The 18,308-nt window shown below is 36.1% G+C and overlaps 1 protein-coding gene across 1 annotated transcript in view; it reads right to left on the bottom strand.

The window, feature by feature from the left end:
* Nucleotides 1–18,308, bottom strand: part of csmd3b (CUB and Sushi multiple domains 3b) — a 514,670-nt gene that overhangs the window by 84,860 nt on the left and 411,502 nt on the right. Inside the window, exons 40-47 of the mRNA XM_067361816.1 lie at nt 17,262–17,378; nt 16,961–17,170; nt 15,351–15,539; nt 14,730–14,907; nt 11,681–11,826; nt 4,781–4,861; nt 2,805–2,918; nt 30–218 (exon numbers count right to left, since the gene is read on the bottom strand). Of these exons, the coding sequence (XP_067217917.1) occupies nt 30–218; nt 2,805–2,918; nt 4,781–4,861; nt 11,681–11,826; nt 14,730–14,907; nt 15,351–15,539; nt 16,961–17,170; nt 17,262–17,378 (1,224 nt within the window). The remainder of the gene's footprint in view (nt 1–29; nt 219–2,804; nt 2,919–4,780; nt 4,862–11,680; nt 11,827–14,729; nt 14,908–15,350; nt 15,540–16,960; nt 17,171–17,261; nt 17,379–18,308) is intronic.

The following is an 18,308-nucleotide window of genomic DNA, read 5'->3' as shown; positions in this document are numbered from 1 at the left end:
AAAGTCTAGTTTCAATTAAAAAAGTCTACCATCAAAGACTTCCAGAATGTCGTATTCCTTCTCAGTCTGAAAAAACTCAAAATACATGGTGATATTGTAGCCCTTCTCCACGTTGATGCTCCACGAACACATCTGTAGGTTGGGGTAACTGTCGGGGTACCCAGGGCTCAAAATCACCCCAGATGAGTCAAATCGAACATCATGAGCAGGACATTGTACTGTGGGGAAAAAAAGACATTTTATTATGCATTAATTTAGTACAAAGCAGTTAATCATTGGGATTATGTATCAATAAGATGGGCATGTTTTATATGGTGCTACTCATGTTTCATATGGCACACGGCTCAACTCTATTCAGTTCAGACTAAAAAAAGCTGAACTAATCTAAACTGAACTGAGCTTGGTAGCACTTTATGTCACAGTCCTGTTCCGCATGTATATACTGTGTACTTATTATAGCAATTACAATAACTGGGTTATAACAAGGTACTAACCCTGAACCTTTCCTAAACTACCTTATATTACCAGTGCTTTATTGGGTAAATACACTGTAAGTATGAAACTATATGAGACAAGCCAAGACTACACTAGACTCAAAAAACCTAGATTAGATGAGACTAACCAAACTGGAGTAGACTAAGATGAAACAGAAATTGAGCAGCTCAGAGAAACTGAACTACAATACAGAAGGCATCCCGAATCAACAAACCTAAACTTGATAATTGCAAACCACCTAACCGAACTCGACTAAACGAAATAAAACTAGATTCAACTCAAGAAAAGACTACATTTCACCCAACAAACCTAGACCTGACAAGACTAAACTATCCTGACCTAAACTAAACTCAACCTAAAAAACCTAGACTAGATGAGACTAATCAAACTTCAGTAAATTAAAACTCGACTAAACTGAAAATCAGCTCAGAGAAACTAAACTACTGTAAGACAACAGTCAACTCGACAAACCTGAACTACACTAGACTAAATTAAAGGATTAGTTCAATTCAAAATTAAAATTTCCTGATAATTTACTCACCCTCATGTCATTCAAGATGTTCATGTCTTTCTTTCTTCAGTTGAAAAGAAATGAAGGTTTTTAAGGAAAACATTCTTTTCTCCATATAGTGGACTTCACTGGGGTTCAACGGGTTGAAGGTCCAAATGTCAGTTTCAGTGCAGCTTCAAAGAGCTCTACATGATCCCAGACGAGGAATAAGAGTCTGATCTAGAGAAACAATGAGTTATTTTCTAAAAAAAAAAAAAAAAATTATATACTTTTTAACCACAAATGCTCATCTTGCACTGCTCCGCGATGTGCCACGCATTATGTAATCATGTTGGAAAGGTCAGGCATGACGTAGGCGGAAGTACAGATCAAGTGCTTACAAAGTGAACGTGCAAAGACTAAGACAAACGGCCTTTATGAAAAAAGGTAAAACAATGATGTTAAAGTTGGATGAGAAAATGAGATGGAGTTTTTCGCCCTACCACGGTACTTCCGCCTACGTCACACATGACCTTTCCAACATGATTAAGTAATGTGTGGCGCATTGCAGAGCAGTGTAAAACGAGCATTTGTGGTTAAAAAGTATATACATTTTTTTTTTTTTTAGAAAATGACCAATAATTTCGCTAGATAAGACTCTTATTCCTCGTCTGGGATCATGTAGAGCTCTTTGAAGCTGCACTGAAACTGACAGTTGAACCCCAGTGAAGTCCACTATATGGAGAAAAATCCTGGAATATTTTCCTCAAAAACCTTCATTTCTTTTTGACTGAAGAAAGACATAAACATCTTGGATGACATGGGGGTGAGTAAATTATCAGGAAATTTGAATTCTGAAGTGAATTTGACTCAACAATCCTAGACAAGATTAACAAATCAACAAATCATCTTAGAAAAGACTAAACAAGCTAAACTTGACCAGACTGGACTAAATTAACCCAACCAAATTCAACAAAACTCGACTAAACTAAACTCAAAGAATAAAAGAGTAAAACACTGAACCAAATGAATGAATTCAGTTCAATAGTTAATCCTTGTCAAGTAATTACAATATTCATCAAATACACCAGGAATAAGGTCTGACAATTTCCTTAGATTTAACACGGCAAATCATTTTCCTGGTACCATATTTCTTTAAAAACTGTAGGTGGTGGCCATCGTCTGTCATCTTGCAAAAAAAAAAAAAAAAGCCACATTTTTCATCAAGTCAGCCTGAAATGTTACATACTCTGCAAAACACTTCATGAGCTCTCCTGCTCCATGGCACACTTTGTTTATTCCTCTTCGAAACTGCTTTAATGTGCATGACAAATGATTGAACTACTGTTTCCAGGCACTTTCCTGAATCTAAGCACAGGACAAATTCTAACAAAGTGAGTGCTTTCTCGTGGGGATGCAGGGAGAAGGATGGAGCCATGAAAGATTAATGGCAGCAGCTGTTTGAGCCACTAAACTCCAAGAGCCGCATCACTCATCAACAGCGAATGTGAGGGAAGGAGCAGTGACAGGGAATGACTGAGCTCTTCATGGGCTATCAGCAATACCGCCTCTGATCACATTTTACCCTCCATTACATGTATGATGCTCGTCTGAGTGATTTCAGCTTATAGTTTAGCGTTCCCGGTATCCCGCGATTTACTCGTGGACAGAGGTTGGAAGTTTCCATGGCAACATGCTCTAACACGCTGAAACCTTTAACCCTCGTTCTGTGCTGTGCTCCGGAAGATGCATTAGGGATGTAATCCTGGTAAATGGAAGCTGGTGGGTCTATGTCTTTGTTCTTGAAGAGTATGCCCACCTTGGCAGGAAGGAGGGTGTCCGTCCATCTGTAGCCGTTCTCCAAGCCTGCACGTCAAAATCTCGCTCCCCACCAGGGTGAATCCGGGGTGACAGCGATAGCGGATAATATCACCTGATATACAAAGAGAGAAAGAGAGTTGCAATGATTAAGCGTCCGCTTAATTAGGTGGGACAGCGAACCTCCGTGGATTTAATGGAGAAAGATGCCCGAGATATGGCTGTGATGTATATAGTTGAACGTTAAACCTGAAGAGGTTGATAATTGAGCTGTAAAACAGCAGCGTTTGCAGCCTTGTCTAATGAATTGCTTGTATTGGCTTTGCATGACAACCCTGCCACCATCACCTATCTAAAAATAATCATGCGTAAGCACCTGGAAAACATCAAAGGTATGACGCCGTGGAGTGCTCCGATGCGGAGAAGCGTTCCAATGCACTGCCGGTGTCTAGGCAACAGGGCAAGGTGAATATCATTTACAGTATTGGCCTAATTTCTGTGGCATCAATCAAAAGCCAGGCTTGATATTGCGTGCCAACGTGCTTGTGCTATGAATGGGTCTTATTTAGGGTACTATTTTAGTCTAGATCTGAGAACAGTTGGCTGGAACGAGTCGAGACTTCTGTAACAGGTGGATGTATGAGAAGCACAACAAGGAGCATAAATTGTATTATAGTCCATGTTTTAGCCCTATCCATTTTGAAAGACTCTAAATCATTTTCCCTCCATGTCATTTCAAACCTATTTGACTTTCCAGGACTCGATAGTGTGAGCATTTCACTCATATTTATGACTAAATATAGATGTGTGCGAACTGTAAGATGTATTTAGGAGTAGGTGTGGGTTTTTAAGGTCATAAAAAGTCTTAAACATCTTAAATGGTATAACAAAAGTCTTACTTGTAATAAATCTGAGGCCGGAAAACAGGAATCGAGATATGGCTTAAGGTGATTATTGCTAATGATTTAATTATGATTGCTGCTCGTTCAAAGTCAAAACACGGCTACACTGTTAAACGTTCTACAGGCTCGTGGTTTTAGAGAGGTTTGCATTCAATGAATGCAGCGCATATATGTCATTTGAATGCTTGCAATCTATTTTTGATGAATTACAATGTTTATTTTATGGTGTTTGTATTGTAATGTGTTTTAGATGGTTGCAAGAGTGCATGTTTTTGCTCAGTCATATGTTTAAAGTAGTAAAGACATTTCAAATTCCTGGTGTAAGAATCCCAGTGTATTTTGGGCTTGTTTATAATTAATAGTCACACATTATGCAGAATATATACATTTCTTTTTCTGGATATTATTGGTATTTTGTTATAAAAAGTAAAGTTTATCTGGCATTTAATTCAATGTTTAGAATATACATAAGAAAGATTTAAACAGTGTAGTTTTGTATTGAAATAAATTAAATCAATTTGCATGTAAATGTCTTCACATATTCCTTTATTAAGGATAAAACAATTTTTTAAAAGGTCTTTAAGCACTATACATTTTTCAAATTAGGAGCATTCTGCTTCTTGGGAAAAAAGTAAGCATTAAGCCCTGCTTTCGTTCTTCTGCAGAACATAAAAGAATTTTTTTCTTTCTGTACAAAGTCAATGGGGTCCAAAACTAGTGTATGGACATAAAATACTGAGACATTTTTAAATGGCTTATTTTGTGTTCTGCTGAAAAAAGAAAGTCACGCAGGTTTGGAACAACATGAAAGGTGTGTAAATCATGACAGAATAAAAACAATTCTTAATAGGATGGTAACTGACATCTTTCTCTAGCTATTAAAGACAATCAAACAGACAGAGAAATGTTATTAAAGTGCCGAATTTTTATACTCTATATATAAAACAGCATAGGAGATGTATTTTTTGCATTGCAAAATATGACACTTTTAAATAAATCTGTATGCTGGACCTCAAGCCAACCTTTCAGAATCAGAACCAGGTTTATTAACAATAGCAGTGGCGTATGTTCATACCTATCTCCAACTCATTATCCTCCATCAGGATATCTGCATTTGCAACCTCTGGTGGAGGCTGGCAGACCCGTAACTGGTAGGCTGCAAAACAAGAGGAGGAAAGATGTGGTTACAAAGTTTTAAGAGATTCAAAACTCTTAGAAATCTCTAAAAGTTATTCAGCATTTGTATATTATTAATCCATGTACTAATTTATCTCCTTTCCCCACCCCATACCCCATCTCAGAATAGTTTCAGAAGGAGCTGCTGAAGGTTATTGCTCAGAATTATGGTCATGTGATAAGAGTTTTCAATTATTGACTATTAAATACATTTGTTCCCATTTAATGTTTATACAGAATATTTTTTATAATCGATTATATTTTATAATATTTAGCATCATACTGTGTGGTCATTTACCATTGCTCTGCAAATTTCTGTCTGCAAAATCCAGTCTTTCAAAAATAATAAACATGATTGGAAATTTGGCAACGGGTTCAAGCTGCTCACACAGATGCACTGCTTTAACCATTACTGACATAAGAAAATGCATAAATTTGCTAATGTGACCACACCTTAGTCTGTATATGTGGACGATTTTTTGACCAGTTGTGAACCTGATAGGTAGGCATTTTCTCAAGCAAAACTCAACGACATAGCTTCATGCAACTTTTTTTCCCCCCTATATTTTGCTATTATTCACACCATACAGTTGGAAAGCAAAGCAGAAGCTGAACCTCTCGAAAACTTTACACACTGGCATCACTTTTGAACAGACTAATATTGACGTACACTCTATTAAATGTCATATTTCATAATACTTCTAGTTTTATTTTGGAACAGCCCATTATTTTCTCATTCAAATCTTTTCGCCTCCTCTGAAAAAACGCCCCTGGCGCAGTGCAACGTTCGGCACAGTTGCGTTGGCATCTAGTCAGTACTAATGACAGAGGAGCCTGCCGTGACAAATAATGATGTGATTAAGTAGGGTGACACTGAGGCGCACGGAAGGGTGACTATCACTGCGCTACGGGCCGCTCTGCGACATTAACATGGAGCCCTATCAATCGCTTACATCTCACACCCAAGCAAGTGAGCGTGTCACAGACGCTGAAATCGCCAAGAACAAAACCACTCACATAATGAGCAAATCATTTAAGAAGAGAAGGAATTAATGGAATTTATCCAGACATGGATTGCATGGGTAATGCATTTGTTGTGCGAGCGTAACAGCGCTGAGGCCCTTTCCTGTGCAATGTATAGATAGCTGTGAGTGTTGATGATAATTACCAAGCTAATTATTCTGGTGTTAATGACAACCGCGAACGCAGCAGGACCTCGAAGTTTGACATGAAGCCATAACTGTCAAGACTTCAGACTGATTAAGATGGATATCAGGAACCTTTGAGCTCTTGAGGAAGGAGTTGATGTGTGGAGAAGGAAGACGCTGGCAGAGTTGAAAACACACTAATTGACTATTTTTGTCCAGAGTTTTTCTTTGATGGCTTTTGAGGAAAAGTAAATAACATTCAAAGTGATTTTTTTTAATAATGGATATTATTGACATCGACCTGAAGAATGAATGCTATATCAGACGCAGGTAATACACTCGTTTAGTCAATCTCTCTATCATAATACCATAATAATCTACAAAATACAATAAGCTTCTCAACGTTCATTCTTTACTAGTTCTATTGGTTTCGTCTTCTCTTGCCAAGCTGAGGTTTTCAGAAGGCAGAGTTTTTCTTTGATGACTTTTTCATAACTTTATATTTAGGCTATATTCAACTTAAATCCCGTACAAGAGAGCTACTTTTGTACGTTTGACTGAATTGTTTGCTTGTGTTTATGACTTCCATTATGGCTATTGTTGTTAATTTAAATATTGTTGTTCAATAAATATTATTTTATATAAATAATATGCCATATTTGGTATTGAGAAAGGGTCCGTCAATAGTATCAGTGAAAGTTACTTTATTATGCCTTTAATGGCGGCCATGACTTTATACGAGTGATTCAGAACAAGGATGTTGTTTTAGCGCTGTGGGAAATCCCTTTAACTTTTAAAAGGACAAAGACAAAGATATCACTTTCCTCAGCAAACATGCAAACAGATTTTTTTTTTATAATGGCTATAATATTAAGGACATCGGCCTGAAGAATGAATCCTATATCAGATGCAGCAATACACTAGTTAAGTCAATCTCTCTCTCATAATACCATAATAATCTACAAAATACAATAAGCTTCTCAATGTTCCTTCTTTACTAGCTCTACTGGCTTCGTCTTCTCTTGACAAGCTGAGGTTTCAGAAGGCTGAGTTGGAAACACACTAATTGACTATTTTGTCCAGAGTTTTTCTTTGATGACTCATGGGTTAAAGGAAAAAGTTTCATAACTTTATAATTAGGCTACATTTAACTTAAATCCTGTACTAGAGAGCTACTTTTGTACGTTTGATGGAATTGTTTGCTTGTGTTTATGACTTTTATAATGGCTATTGTAGCTAATTTAAACATTTTTGTTCAATAAATATTATTTTATATGAAAAATATGCTGTATTTCATATTGAGAAAGGGTCCGTCAATAGTATCAGTGAAAGTTACATTACTATGCCATTGGACGGCAGCAAAGACTCTCTTTATGAGTGATTCAGAACAAGGATGTTGTTCTAGCGCTGTGAAATCCCCTTAACTTTTAAAAGGACAAAAACAAAGATATCACTTTCCTCAGCAGACATTCAAAAAGATTTTATTTTATAATGGATATAATATTATGGACCTCAACCTGAAGAAAGACTGCTATATCAGACGCAGGTACAGTAATACACTCGTTAAGTCAATCTCTCTCTCATGATACCATAATACTCTACATAATACATTAAAGGGTTAGTTCACCCAAAACTGAAAATTATGTCATTAATGACTCACCCTCATGTTGTTCCAAACCTGTAAGATCTCCGTTCATCTTCAGAACACAGTTTAAGATATTTTAGATTTAGTCTCTCCATTGAAAATGTATGTACGGTAGACTGTCCATGTCCAGAAAGGTAATAAAAACATCATCAAAGTAGTCCATGTGACATCAGTGGGTCAGTTAGAATTTGTTGAAGCATCGAAAATACATTTTGGTCCAAAAATAACAAAAACTACGACTTTATTCAGCATTGTATTCTCTTCCGGAATCCTTTCCATTGAATTGATTCCATTGAATTGAATCCTTTCCAATTCAATGGAATCAGTTCAATGGAATCAATTCAATGGAATCAGTTCAATGGAATCAATTAAATGGAATCAATTCAATGGAAAGGATTCCAGAAGAGAAGACAATGCTGAATAAAGTTGTAGTTTTTGTTATTTTTGGACTCAAATGTAATTTCGATGCTTCAACAAATTCTAACTAACCCACTGATGTCACATGGCCTACTTTGATGATGTTTTTATTACCTTTCTGGACATGGACAGTCTACCGTACATACATTTTCAATGGAGGGACAGAAAGCTCTCGGACTAAATCTAAAATATCTTAAATTGTGTTCTGAAGATGAACGAAGGTCTTACGGGTTTGGAACGACATGAGGGTGAGTCATCAATGACATAATTTTCATTTTTGGGTGAACTAACCCTTTAGGTAGTTTCTACTGTATGTTACTAGATCTAAAGTGGCTTTGTCTTCTCTTGCCAAGCTGAGGTTTCAGAAGGCTGAGTTGGAAACACACTAATTAACTATTGAAGTCCACTTAGCATGTGGCTCATTCTCAGCTTGCTTCCTGACGAGTTCCCTGTTGTGTTTTGGGGTAAGTATCCAAAATGGAACTGCAACAAAAGGGGCAGCCCGGAGAGCTGAGGGTGGACGCTCTGATCAGCAGCCATGTGGCTGAAGTCATTGTACTTCCCAAGAAGAAGCTTTTCAAGTGGGTGTGAAAAAGGAGGAAAAACAGTGGGTTGTGATTTAAACACACACACACACATACACTTAAACTAAATTTTAGCAATTACAAACATCCTGTTTTTTTTAATTTTTGTCCAGAGTTTTTCTTTTATGACTCATGAGGAAAAGCGGAAGCAGAGAGTATATGTGTGTGTGCTTCTGAGAGCCATTAGAGTGAGACTTCAGAATTAAGTCTTTAAAATGGGCTGCTTGGTGCTTCTCTAACTCAGAGATGCCTCTTTGATGTCCTTGGTGTCTGGACTGAATATTGAGTAAAGCCCTGCTAATAAACCTGAGTGAATTTGGAGGGCATGATCTCTGCATTTGAGAGCCCATTTCGAGCTCATAATCATATTCCATAGATTCCTGTCTAAGCTGCTTTGGCTAGATTGGCTTTAAAACACTGGAGGATGCGACATCAGAGAGCAGATTGGCAGACCCGACAGAGCCCTAATATGATTAGATAACATACTAAATACTAGATGAATATTTCAGTTTAATGGATGGTAATTTTTACTAATTCATATCAAAGCAGTTGGTGGAAATAAAGTTGTCGTTCAGGCTCGGTGTCCCATTTACTCAGAATCAAACGGAATCAAAGCTAAACTCATTATGATGGAACGGGGTATTCCCAGAGCAAATCTGAGTAAATATAGACGATCCTTTCTCTTTGTTATGCATGCGCATCACAGCCTAAAATATCTGCAGATGGGAAATTAGTCATCTGCAATTCAATCCACGAAAGACGGGTGAAGAAACTGAACTCATTGAGTGATAAAACAATATGGTCTGGAGCATAAAATCTCACAATAAAAGAGTTTTTACTTCACGTCTGCCAACATACAACATTAAATATGGTTGTTTTCCCTCAATGCATCAGAGTCATTAAGCCTCGAGTGACAGCTGACATGGGCCGAGGATCAATATGAAAGCATGTAACAAACTATAAATACTAGTCAGCAGGCTGACTTAGGTCAATATGATCAGTGTAAATGTAAGCCACTTTATTTGCCTTCTGGGGATAGATATGACATTATTGACAGATAATTATTGAAACAGAATGCACCGGTTTTCACCAATTCCTGTTTGCAGGTCATCTCAGGTTCCTGAAAATCATCTCAAACCATTCAATATCCCACAGAGGCAGATGATATAGGGCTTAAACAGTTTGAACTCAACTTGTGTTGTTAAAAAAACCCATAGTTTGAGAAACATGTCTATGATGGGGCCTGAAGTGTGTAGAGCAGGGTTATTATTAACAAACTATTAAAAACATTTCTGCTACTGAAATAAAGCTGAAATAAAACAAAATGTAAATACCTTATCAGTTGAAAAACATAAACTAAACAAAATAATAAGTTCAATAAACTGAAGTACTAAAATAATTAACTGGAAATAATAATAAATTAAACAAAAATAGCAATATTCAAATAATAATAATAATAATAATAAATTGACAAAAGCACAAAATTACAAAAAATTTAACTAAAAATAACATTAAAACTAAAAATATAAAAATGAAAATGCTATAATATAGTGTAATATTTACTATACAATGTACTTCAACCATATACAGTAACACTGTATAATAAGTATACAGTAATAAAGTACTTACAAATCATTTTCAAACTATTAGTTTATAGTTAATTCATAGTTAATATATTATAGTCTCTACATTGTTAATATATTAATAGGCTACATACAAATAGTGATTTCTTCATTCATTGTCACTGTAATTAACCAAATTATTATTGTCTAACTAGCTCTTATCTAAAGAGTAAGATAATGATTTTTTTTGCTTTGTTAACAACTTATTAACCCTAAATAGTTCACACTTAAGATTAGGTCACGGAAAACGGCATTAATTAAGTTAATAAAACTATTACTCCTATGGAGAGTTCCCGTAAACAACATATGCCAACATGTACTGTATGTGTGTTGACTTTAGTTCGACTAAAGTTGTAAATATGGATATTTTTCTTATAAGAATGCATCGCTTCCCTTGAGAAGGCCTTTATTAACCCCCCTGGAGTCTTATGGATTACTTTAATGCATTAATGGATGCATTAATTTTGGCCCCCCATTCACAACCATTATAAACATTGGAGGACTAAAGATATTTTTTAAATATATCTCTGATTGTGTTCGTCTGAAAGAAGATAGTCATATACACCTAGGATGGCTTGAGGGTGAGTAAATCATGGGATACTTTTCATTTTTGGGTGAACTATCCCTTTAAGGATCACTGAATATGAATGCAATTAATGTCTAATAAAGGTTGGTTTAAAGCACTTAATGACATTTTGCATGACCTAATCTAAAGTGAGAACTAATAACAAATTAACAATTACTTTACTACAAACTAATTAAACAATCCTGAAATCTTAGTAAATGGGCAAAAAAAAAAAAAAAAAAAACCTGAGTAACACACTGAAATTTAATAGACACATAAGAAACTCACTTACTGTTGAAGCATCACATACATATTTAAATGCAATGATTCTTCCACATTTTTTCTATTGCATGACAAGTTGGTCTCAGGCATGTAAAACAGCCCTAAAACCACTTGAATCATTGTATAAAAGTGCCCTTAAGATTCACGTAAAAAAAAACACGGCAGTATCATGTCAGATACTCACCAAATATAGTATTTTAAATTTTGAAAATCTACTAATGCGCACAAATGTATTTAAAATCTTTCATAATGCTACTGCTCCTCCTTTGAAAAAAAATGTCCCTGTTCAAATAAAAGAAATAAAATAATAATTGTGTTAATTACAGTGACAATGAATGAAGAACTTACTATTGGTATAATCTATTAATTTATTGTAGAGACTACAATATATTAACTAGTTTGGAAATGATTTGTAAGTACTTTATTACTGTATGCTTATATCTTATAAAGTATTACCTAATATAATACCAAATATTATATTCTGTAACATTGTAAACTATAATAATAAAAAAGAACACTGGTGTGGAGCTTCTCACCATGGTAACTGAGCACAAAGAAACCACTCCCACTGAAGTCACTGTGGAACTTGATGAGGATCTGATTGGATGTGCTGTAGACAGACTCCAGGGCTGTGTTACCACTGAACTGACCGATCTGGGGCGAACTCTGGTCTGGACCATCCCTGCAGAAAACAAAAATCAAGATTTACAATTTATCCACAGCTACATTCAGAATATGGACTGATTATTTCTCAGACAGGCCTAAATCAGCTGATATACTGGATTTAGAAACAAAGCAGTGCATTTATATATATATTTTTTTTGCACAAAATCCACATGCAATCTAGTTTAACTAGGCTCTGAATGTAGCCTGAGTATTTTAGTGAAGTCGTTGTCACTCCTTTTACTGCAAACACACCTCTTTTCTAGGAAAATGAAGCTCATTATACATTCCGCCTTGTTTACCAAATTGTTCACCTGGTGCAGTTAACGTTGCACTGTTACCGTGGGTGGTAAACAGAATTTTTTTCAAATGATTTTCTGTTGATCATGGCAGCAGTATTTCATTAAATGATGATGGGAAAAAAAAAGCTTTATAAGTGGGCATTAAAATCAAACATACTTTTAAATTCGGGTCCTAAAACAACACAAACAGCAAGTGCAAATCCTTTGTGTGTGTGTGTGTGTGTGTGTGTCCTGAAACAGCCAGTAAACAATTTGCAGTTACACATAGAGTAGATAAATTAAACATTTTAAGACTCAACTCCAATCTCACTCAAAGTTGCTTTATGAATCTTAAGTCAGTGAAATGTGACTTTAACCTAGTGGCCCTGCAAAAATAATGACTCTGCAATTACACTGAGAGTAAATAAACTACGTGTTTCATACTTTAAGACTGATCTGTGCTGCAGTACATCACCAAACACTGTTTTTATGAGCCATAGTGTCTGAAATGGGACTTTAATCTAAGACAGCAATATTTCCCCTATTATTGACTGCAAGAAAAGTGCATCTCCAAAGCAGGCAGTCATTTCTCTGTGTCTAGTAGTTTATTAAGCTATATTCCTGCCACATCTGTGGTTGTCTTTACATTAGGCCAGCCCAGCAGAAATGCATAAAGTCTTTGTCCCGTTCATGAACAATAGAGCTGGACTAATAAACCAGAAGACACCGTTTTATCTAGGTCACTTATGATGCATGAGATGGTCACTAGGAGCAGCACACTGAGGAACCAATGGAGCACCCAGAGAGAGAGAAATACGAGTTTGTTCACGAGTCTTAGTAGTCACGCAGTCTTCGGGACAGACTGAAGGATTGCAACATGCAACAGAAATGCAATCTCAATTCCAGATCGCACAGACTACAAAAAAAAAAAAGCAATAATGTAAGTTCTATCTGATGGTGAAAATGCATTATTTACAACAACGGGTATGTAGGGTATGCAGAATCCATTAATAAATAAAAGCACCCTCTGGAATTTTTCTTAAACAAGAGGGACCTCTGATATGAACAGATGACATTAATTATTGGATTCATCTTGGGTTTCATTCAATGCATTATTCCATCTCCCCCGCAACTGAGTGTCACAACGATGTGAAGGACAATTAGTCAAAAGTCTCTGCTCTTCCAAACAACCTAAAGTGACTCTGTAAGGACACAAACTCTGGCTGCTGTTATCTGTGACTCTCTGAAATATATCAATAAGATATACACCAATAACTTCAAAAGTAGCTTCGATTCAGAGGACTGGAAGATGTACATAAGGGACTTTTCCCCTCAAAGAACTTTAAGTATAAAATCTGTATTGTTGTTTTATTATTCCTTATATTAGCCCTGCTAAACCTCTAGAGATGTTTCTTCTTGTTTGAAGACACACTCCCTTTAGAGTCTAAAACACCAAAGCAAATGGGCTTAATTTCCATGAGGAGACCAAAACCAGTAGCTACAGAAAGCAAAAAAAAAAAAAAAATGCAGTGTACCTAATTAGCAAAATTTCTTCCTGAAAGGTTAAAGAGACAAAGCTCAAAAGGGAAATTATGCACAAAAGCGGCAAAAAGTCATTTATGCCTGCACACTAAGAATATGACAACCTCTGAGCAAGATAATTAGGGTAAATTTAAGAAGTTTACATCTTTCTTGCAGAATATATTAATAAATTAATACATAAAAATATACTTTAAAATTGAGTCTGTATTTTATAGTGTTGTAATGGATCCTGTGTGTGATAATAAAGTTGAACTAGACTTATTTTAGAATAGCGGTAAACACATGCACTTATGGTATTTTACAGTAAAAAATAATTTCAACCAAACAATTAAAATTAATTAAATTAAATTAGTTTGTTTCACTCAAATAATAATGAAAGTTCATTGTACTTAATAGGAAAAAAGTTGCATGAACTCAAAATTTCATTGTATTAAGCTGAACTTAATATGATTGAGTTGAGTTGCATATTAATTTCTAATTCTCAGCATGCTCAAAACATTTTACTTGAATGTTTTGAGTATTCTGAACCTATTGAGTTTTACAGTGTTGAAATATAAAAACTGTATCTAAATATAGATGTAAATATTTAGCTATTACACAATTCTCACCTCTAGATAGTGTCAACCGAACCCAGTCAAAGTCAAGCAAAAAGAAATTAAGTTTCCATTTGAGTAAGAAGACACCACATTAGGGAACGCAAAAGCAACGCTGAATTTAATCGTCTCTTGACTTGAGGAACTGTGCAAAGGCAATTTATAGAACTGCTTTTCAAAAGGAGAGATACTGTGATGCCTAACCAAGCAAACGCAGTGCCAGATAGTCCTAAAATTGTTTAAGGGATGATTTCCTTTCACAGTTACGAGCAAGCGTGCTTTGGGGCTTTCTAGAGGACCGCAGGCTGTTTTGCACACAAGAGTGAATGTCTTACGTTCAAGGACGTTTGGATTGTCACAAAAGGCCCTCTGTTCCTGTGGCTCATTCATCTGCATATGCAGTCCCATCTCTCTCACTTCTTCAGAGTTATTATTATATGATGAATGATAACTGATTGCAAATTAGTTCATCATCACACATCTAAGAAACTTTTATGAGAGCTTACCACACAGTGATGTAGTCGTAGATGGGTTCAGTGCTGAGGACGGTGAAGTTGATGTAGATGCCGTTTCCCGGTGGCACACGGACACTCCACACACAGTCCTGGAAGTTGGGGTATTCAGCGGGGTGACCGGGAGAGAAGATGGTGCCGTTCATGGAGGTGATATTTCCACCACATAGAGCTTTTGGGGAGGCAGAAAACAAAGTAATGTTATCATCATTCATTTTATGTATATACAGAACATTTGCATAAAGGTGCAATAGTGCATCTTTAAAGGTTTTATCTCTTAAAAGTTCTCTTAGCAGTGATCGCTCTGCTATGAGATCACCTCATTGAGCTCTGGGAGATAATGCTGAGCATTCAACCATTGAGAATTTGTTCGCATCATAAAGACGCACGGCACTGTTTAACATCACACATTATGTAGTAATATTGTTGCGATTAGGCATTAAATCTCACTCGTGTGCTTGCCTATAATGTCATAAGCTGTAAGCAACTGATGGCACTTTCATAATAACTTATAGAGAGCAGTTGCATGCATGAAACACTGAGGTCTTTCAATTTCAATACTGAAATAAGGCGGTGTATGAAGAATTTATATTGAGGAGGAGAGTAAAAAGCCACCTTCACAGCGTGGTATAGGGTTGTTCCAGTTCCTGCTGATTCCATGGAGGCAGGTTAGAGAGGTCTCACCGATGAGCGAGTAACCGGGTAAACACTCGAAAGACACCGTCATGCCCACACTAAAGTCACTGCCTATTACGATACCGTTCCTGAAAGGTCGAGGGTCAGGACAGCTCTGCAGCTGATAGGCTGAAGAAAAGAAACAAGGACATCCAACAAGTGAGCAGTGATGGGAATAACAGTGTTATAAATAAACAATGTTACTAATGCTGTTACATTTTTCAGTAATGAGTTAGAGAATTACTTTTTCTCCCATTACAACGGCGTTACCGTTACTGACAAAAAAAATGCCACATTACTCGGCCTATAATTGAGCTCACTTCCAGTATATGCGCCAGTGAACGCGCCGGCGCCTCCATGTCATGATTATATTGTCTGCTATATTTGCTTCTTATTTATTAAATCCAGGCTACTGGTTGATGAAACATTGATTAAAAATAAGATACAATTTTTACGAAATTCACTTTAAAGAAAAGTTTTCTATAAAACAAAACTTAATGAAGTGGTCAAAATCATGTCTGACCCACTCCATGCCTCCCAATATATTGCGCATCTTATGATGCATCTTACTCATGCTGTTCACTTTTCATAATCAAATAAATGGTTTTAAAACATAACATAGGACTATTTAAACATATGAAACTACGTTTTCTTTAATGGCTACCAACACGTAGTACAGTACAGAGAAATTTCATGTTGTGAGCAAGAGCAGATCATGAGTCACGAGTCGGATCAAGAATAATTTATTCTTAGACTTATATTTAATATTGGGGGCATTCAATTTATTTGGCATATTTTTATTTTTTTTAAAAGTAACACAATAGTTACTCCGTCACTAACAATACTAACTCCGTTACTATTTGTGAGAAGTAACTAGTAACTATAACTAATTACTTTTTTAAAATAACGTGCCCAACACTGCAAGTGAGGAGGATGATTGCCAAAGGCCTTGGAAAATAACTCAGTATATTCGTCTTGACTCAGTAGTAACGCCTAATGGATCTAGGGGAATTTTAAAGAGGACCTATTATGCTTTTGTGTAATGTTGCTGTTTGAGCATGTTTCCAAAGTCCCTCCAGCGGGAGTTATTCTCTATATCAGTGTCACTGTTTCTGAACTCCCTGAAACGCCTCCATTGTAGTCTTGAGATTTCCTCCGGGAACAAACACGTCACAGTATTCCTCATTTAAATAATTCATATGTAAAATAAAGAGGGCAGGGCTTGGTTGAGTTAGTTAGTAGTGTGTTAAAACTGGTGGTTATGGTAAGGGGTGGGACATTTCCCAATCACACTCAAAGCAGTTGACCAATTACAACACACTGGTCCAGCCAACCAATCAGAGCACATTGTGCTTTTCAGAAGGAGGGGCTTCATGGAGACAGGAACTAAACAGAGCGTTACTGACAGACTGAGAAGAGAGGAGCTGCAACAATGGAGAATATGAGGAAAATAATGTGTTTTTTGAACATTCAAGCATGAAAACCTGTTCTAGTAGAGCCTAAAATCAAGACTGTAAAAGGGCATAATATGGCCTCTTTAGAAGTCTTACCTTGGTATGTAATGTGAAATCCAGGTTTATTCTGGGAATAGTCGCTGTGGAAGAAGAAGCTGGTTTCATGGGTTGTGCTGAAGAGTGACTCAGGAAGCTGCGGCCCACTGAACCTGTCAATCACGGTACCAGTCTCACTAGGTCCGCTTCGGATCTCCAGGTAGTCGTGGATTGCCTCGGTGGAGAAGTTCAAGAACTGCACATGGATTCCTTAAATAACATTTTGACAACAATAAGTGACACTGATAAAAGGCAGTGAGTCACACAATTCTGTAGCTCATTTCTAATGGCATGCATGTACCGAAGCCAGTGGGAAGGGTGACCGTCCAGGTGCAATCCAGACCACTTGGGTAGTTGCCAGGAAAACCAGGGCTCAGAATCACTCCGCTAACCTCTGTCATGGCTCCACCACACTGAGCTGTGAATATACAGAAAAAGATTCACTTTATACACTTCCAAAATGTAATGTGTTGAACTGTCATGCATTTCTTACTGATTTCTGTCTCTACTGGATCACTGAATGATTACAGCAGGAAAAAAACAAGGTCCCACTTTATATTAAGTGGCCTTAACTACTATGTACTTACATTTAAATTAATCATTTGATACAATGCACTTATTGTGTGCATACAAGTTTTTACATTGTACTTTTATTTTAAAAACACCTGCATATAATTACATCTGTAATTAATTTCTGTAATTACACTTAAAATTACACTGTTGACCCATCCTTTACACCTTGCCCCTACCCTTAAACCTACCCATACCACCAAAGCTTTCCCTAACTTTACCCGTATCACACCTCAATAGCAGCAAAAGTGTTTTGCAATTCAATATGAACCCAATAGGTACATTGTACTTATTTTTTGATGTACTGTAAGTACATAGTAGATAAGGCCACTTAATATAAAGTCGGACCAAAACAAAAATATGTTTTGAATTAAACAAATTCCACTTAAAAATCTTTTACCCTTAATCTTTTATCTTTTAAATCTTTTTGTTATTTATTAATAAACTGGGATTTATTAATTTTAATAATCTTAAAAATGAATCTAGGTTCATTATAATTTCTAAATATTTTTGATTAACATTAATTTTTCAAATATATTTTTGAATAACATTTCTTTATAATATATAGTAATATTAACTTAAATTAAATGAATTATAACCAAATTAATTTAAAATTGTGCATATTTCCACTGCTAGAATTATGCTGCTTTTATTCTCAGTCACAACACTTTTTTAGTGATTTTGGCAGATAATCTCAGATGTCAACAGCTCCACTGTGGTTTGTTTTTGTGTTTTGAGAATGCATTTTTACTTTTACTTTTTACTCTATACTTTTGGA

This window comes from Chanodichthys erythropterus, chromosome 15 (assembly GCF_024489055.1).
Source record: "Chanodichthys erythropterus isolate Z2021 chromosome 15, ASM2448905v1, whole genome shotgun sequence".
Taxonomy (NCBI): Eukaryota; Metazoa; Chordata; class Actinopteri; order Cypriniformes; family Xenocyprididae; genus Chanodichthys; species Chanodichthys erythropterus.
This window is presented reverse-complemented; position numbering and strand designations above follow the sequence as displayed.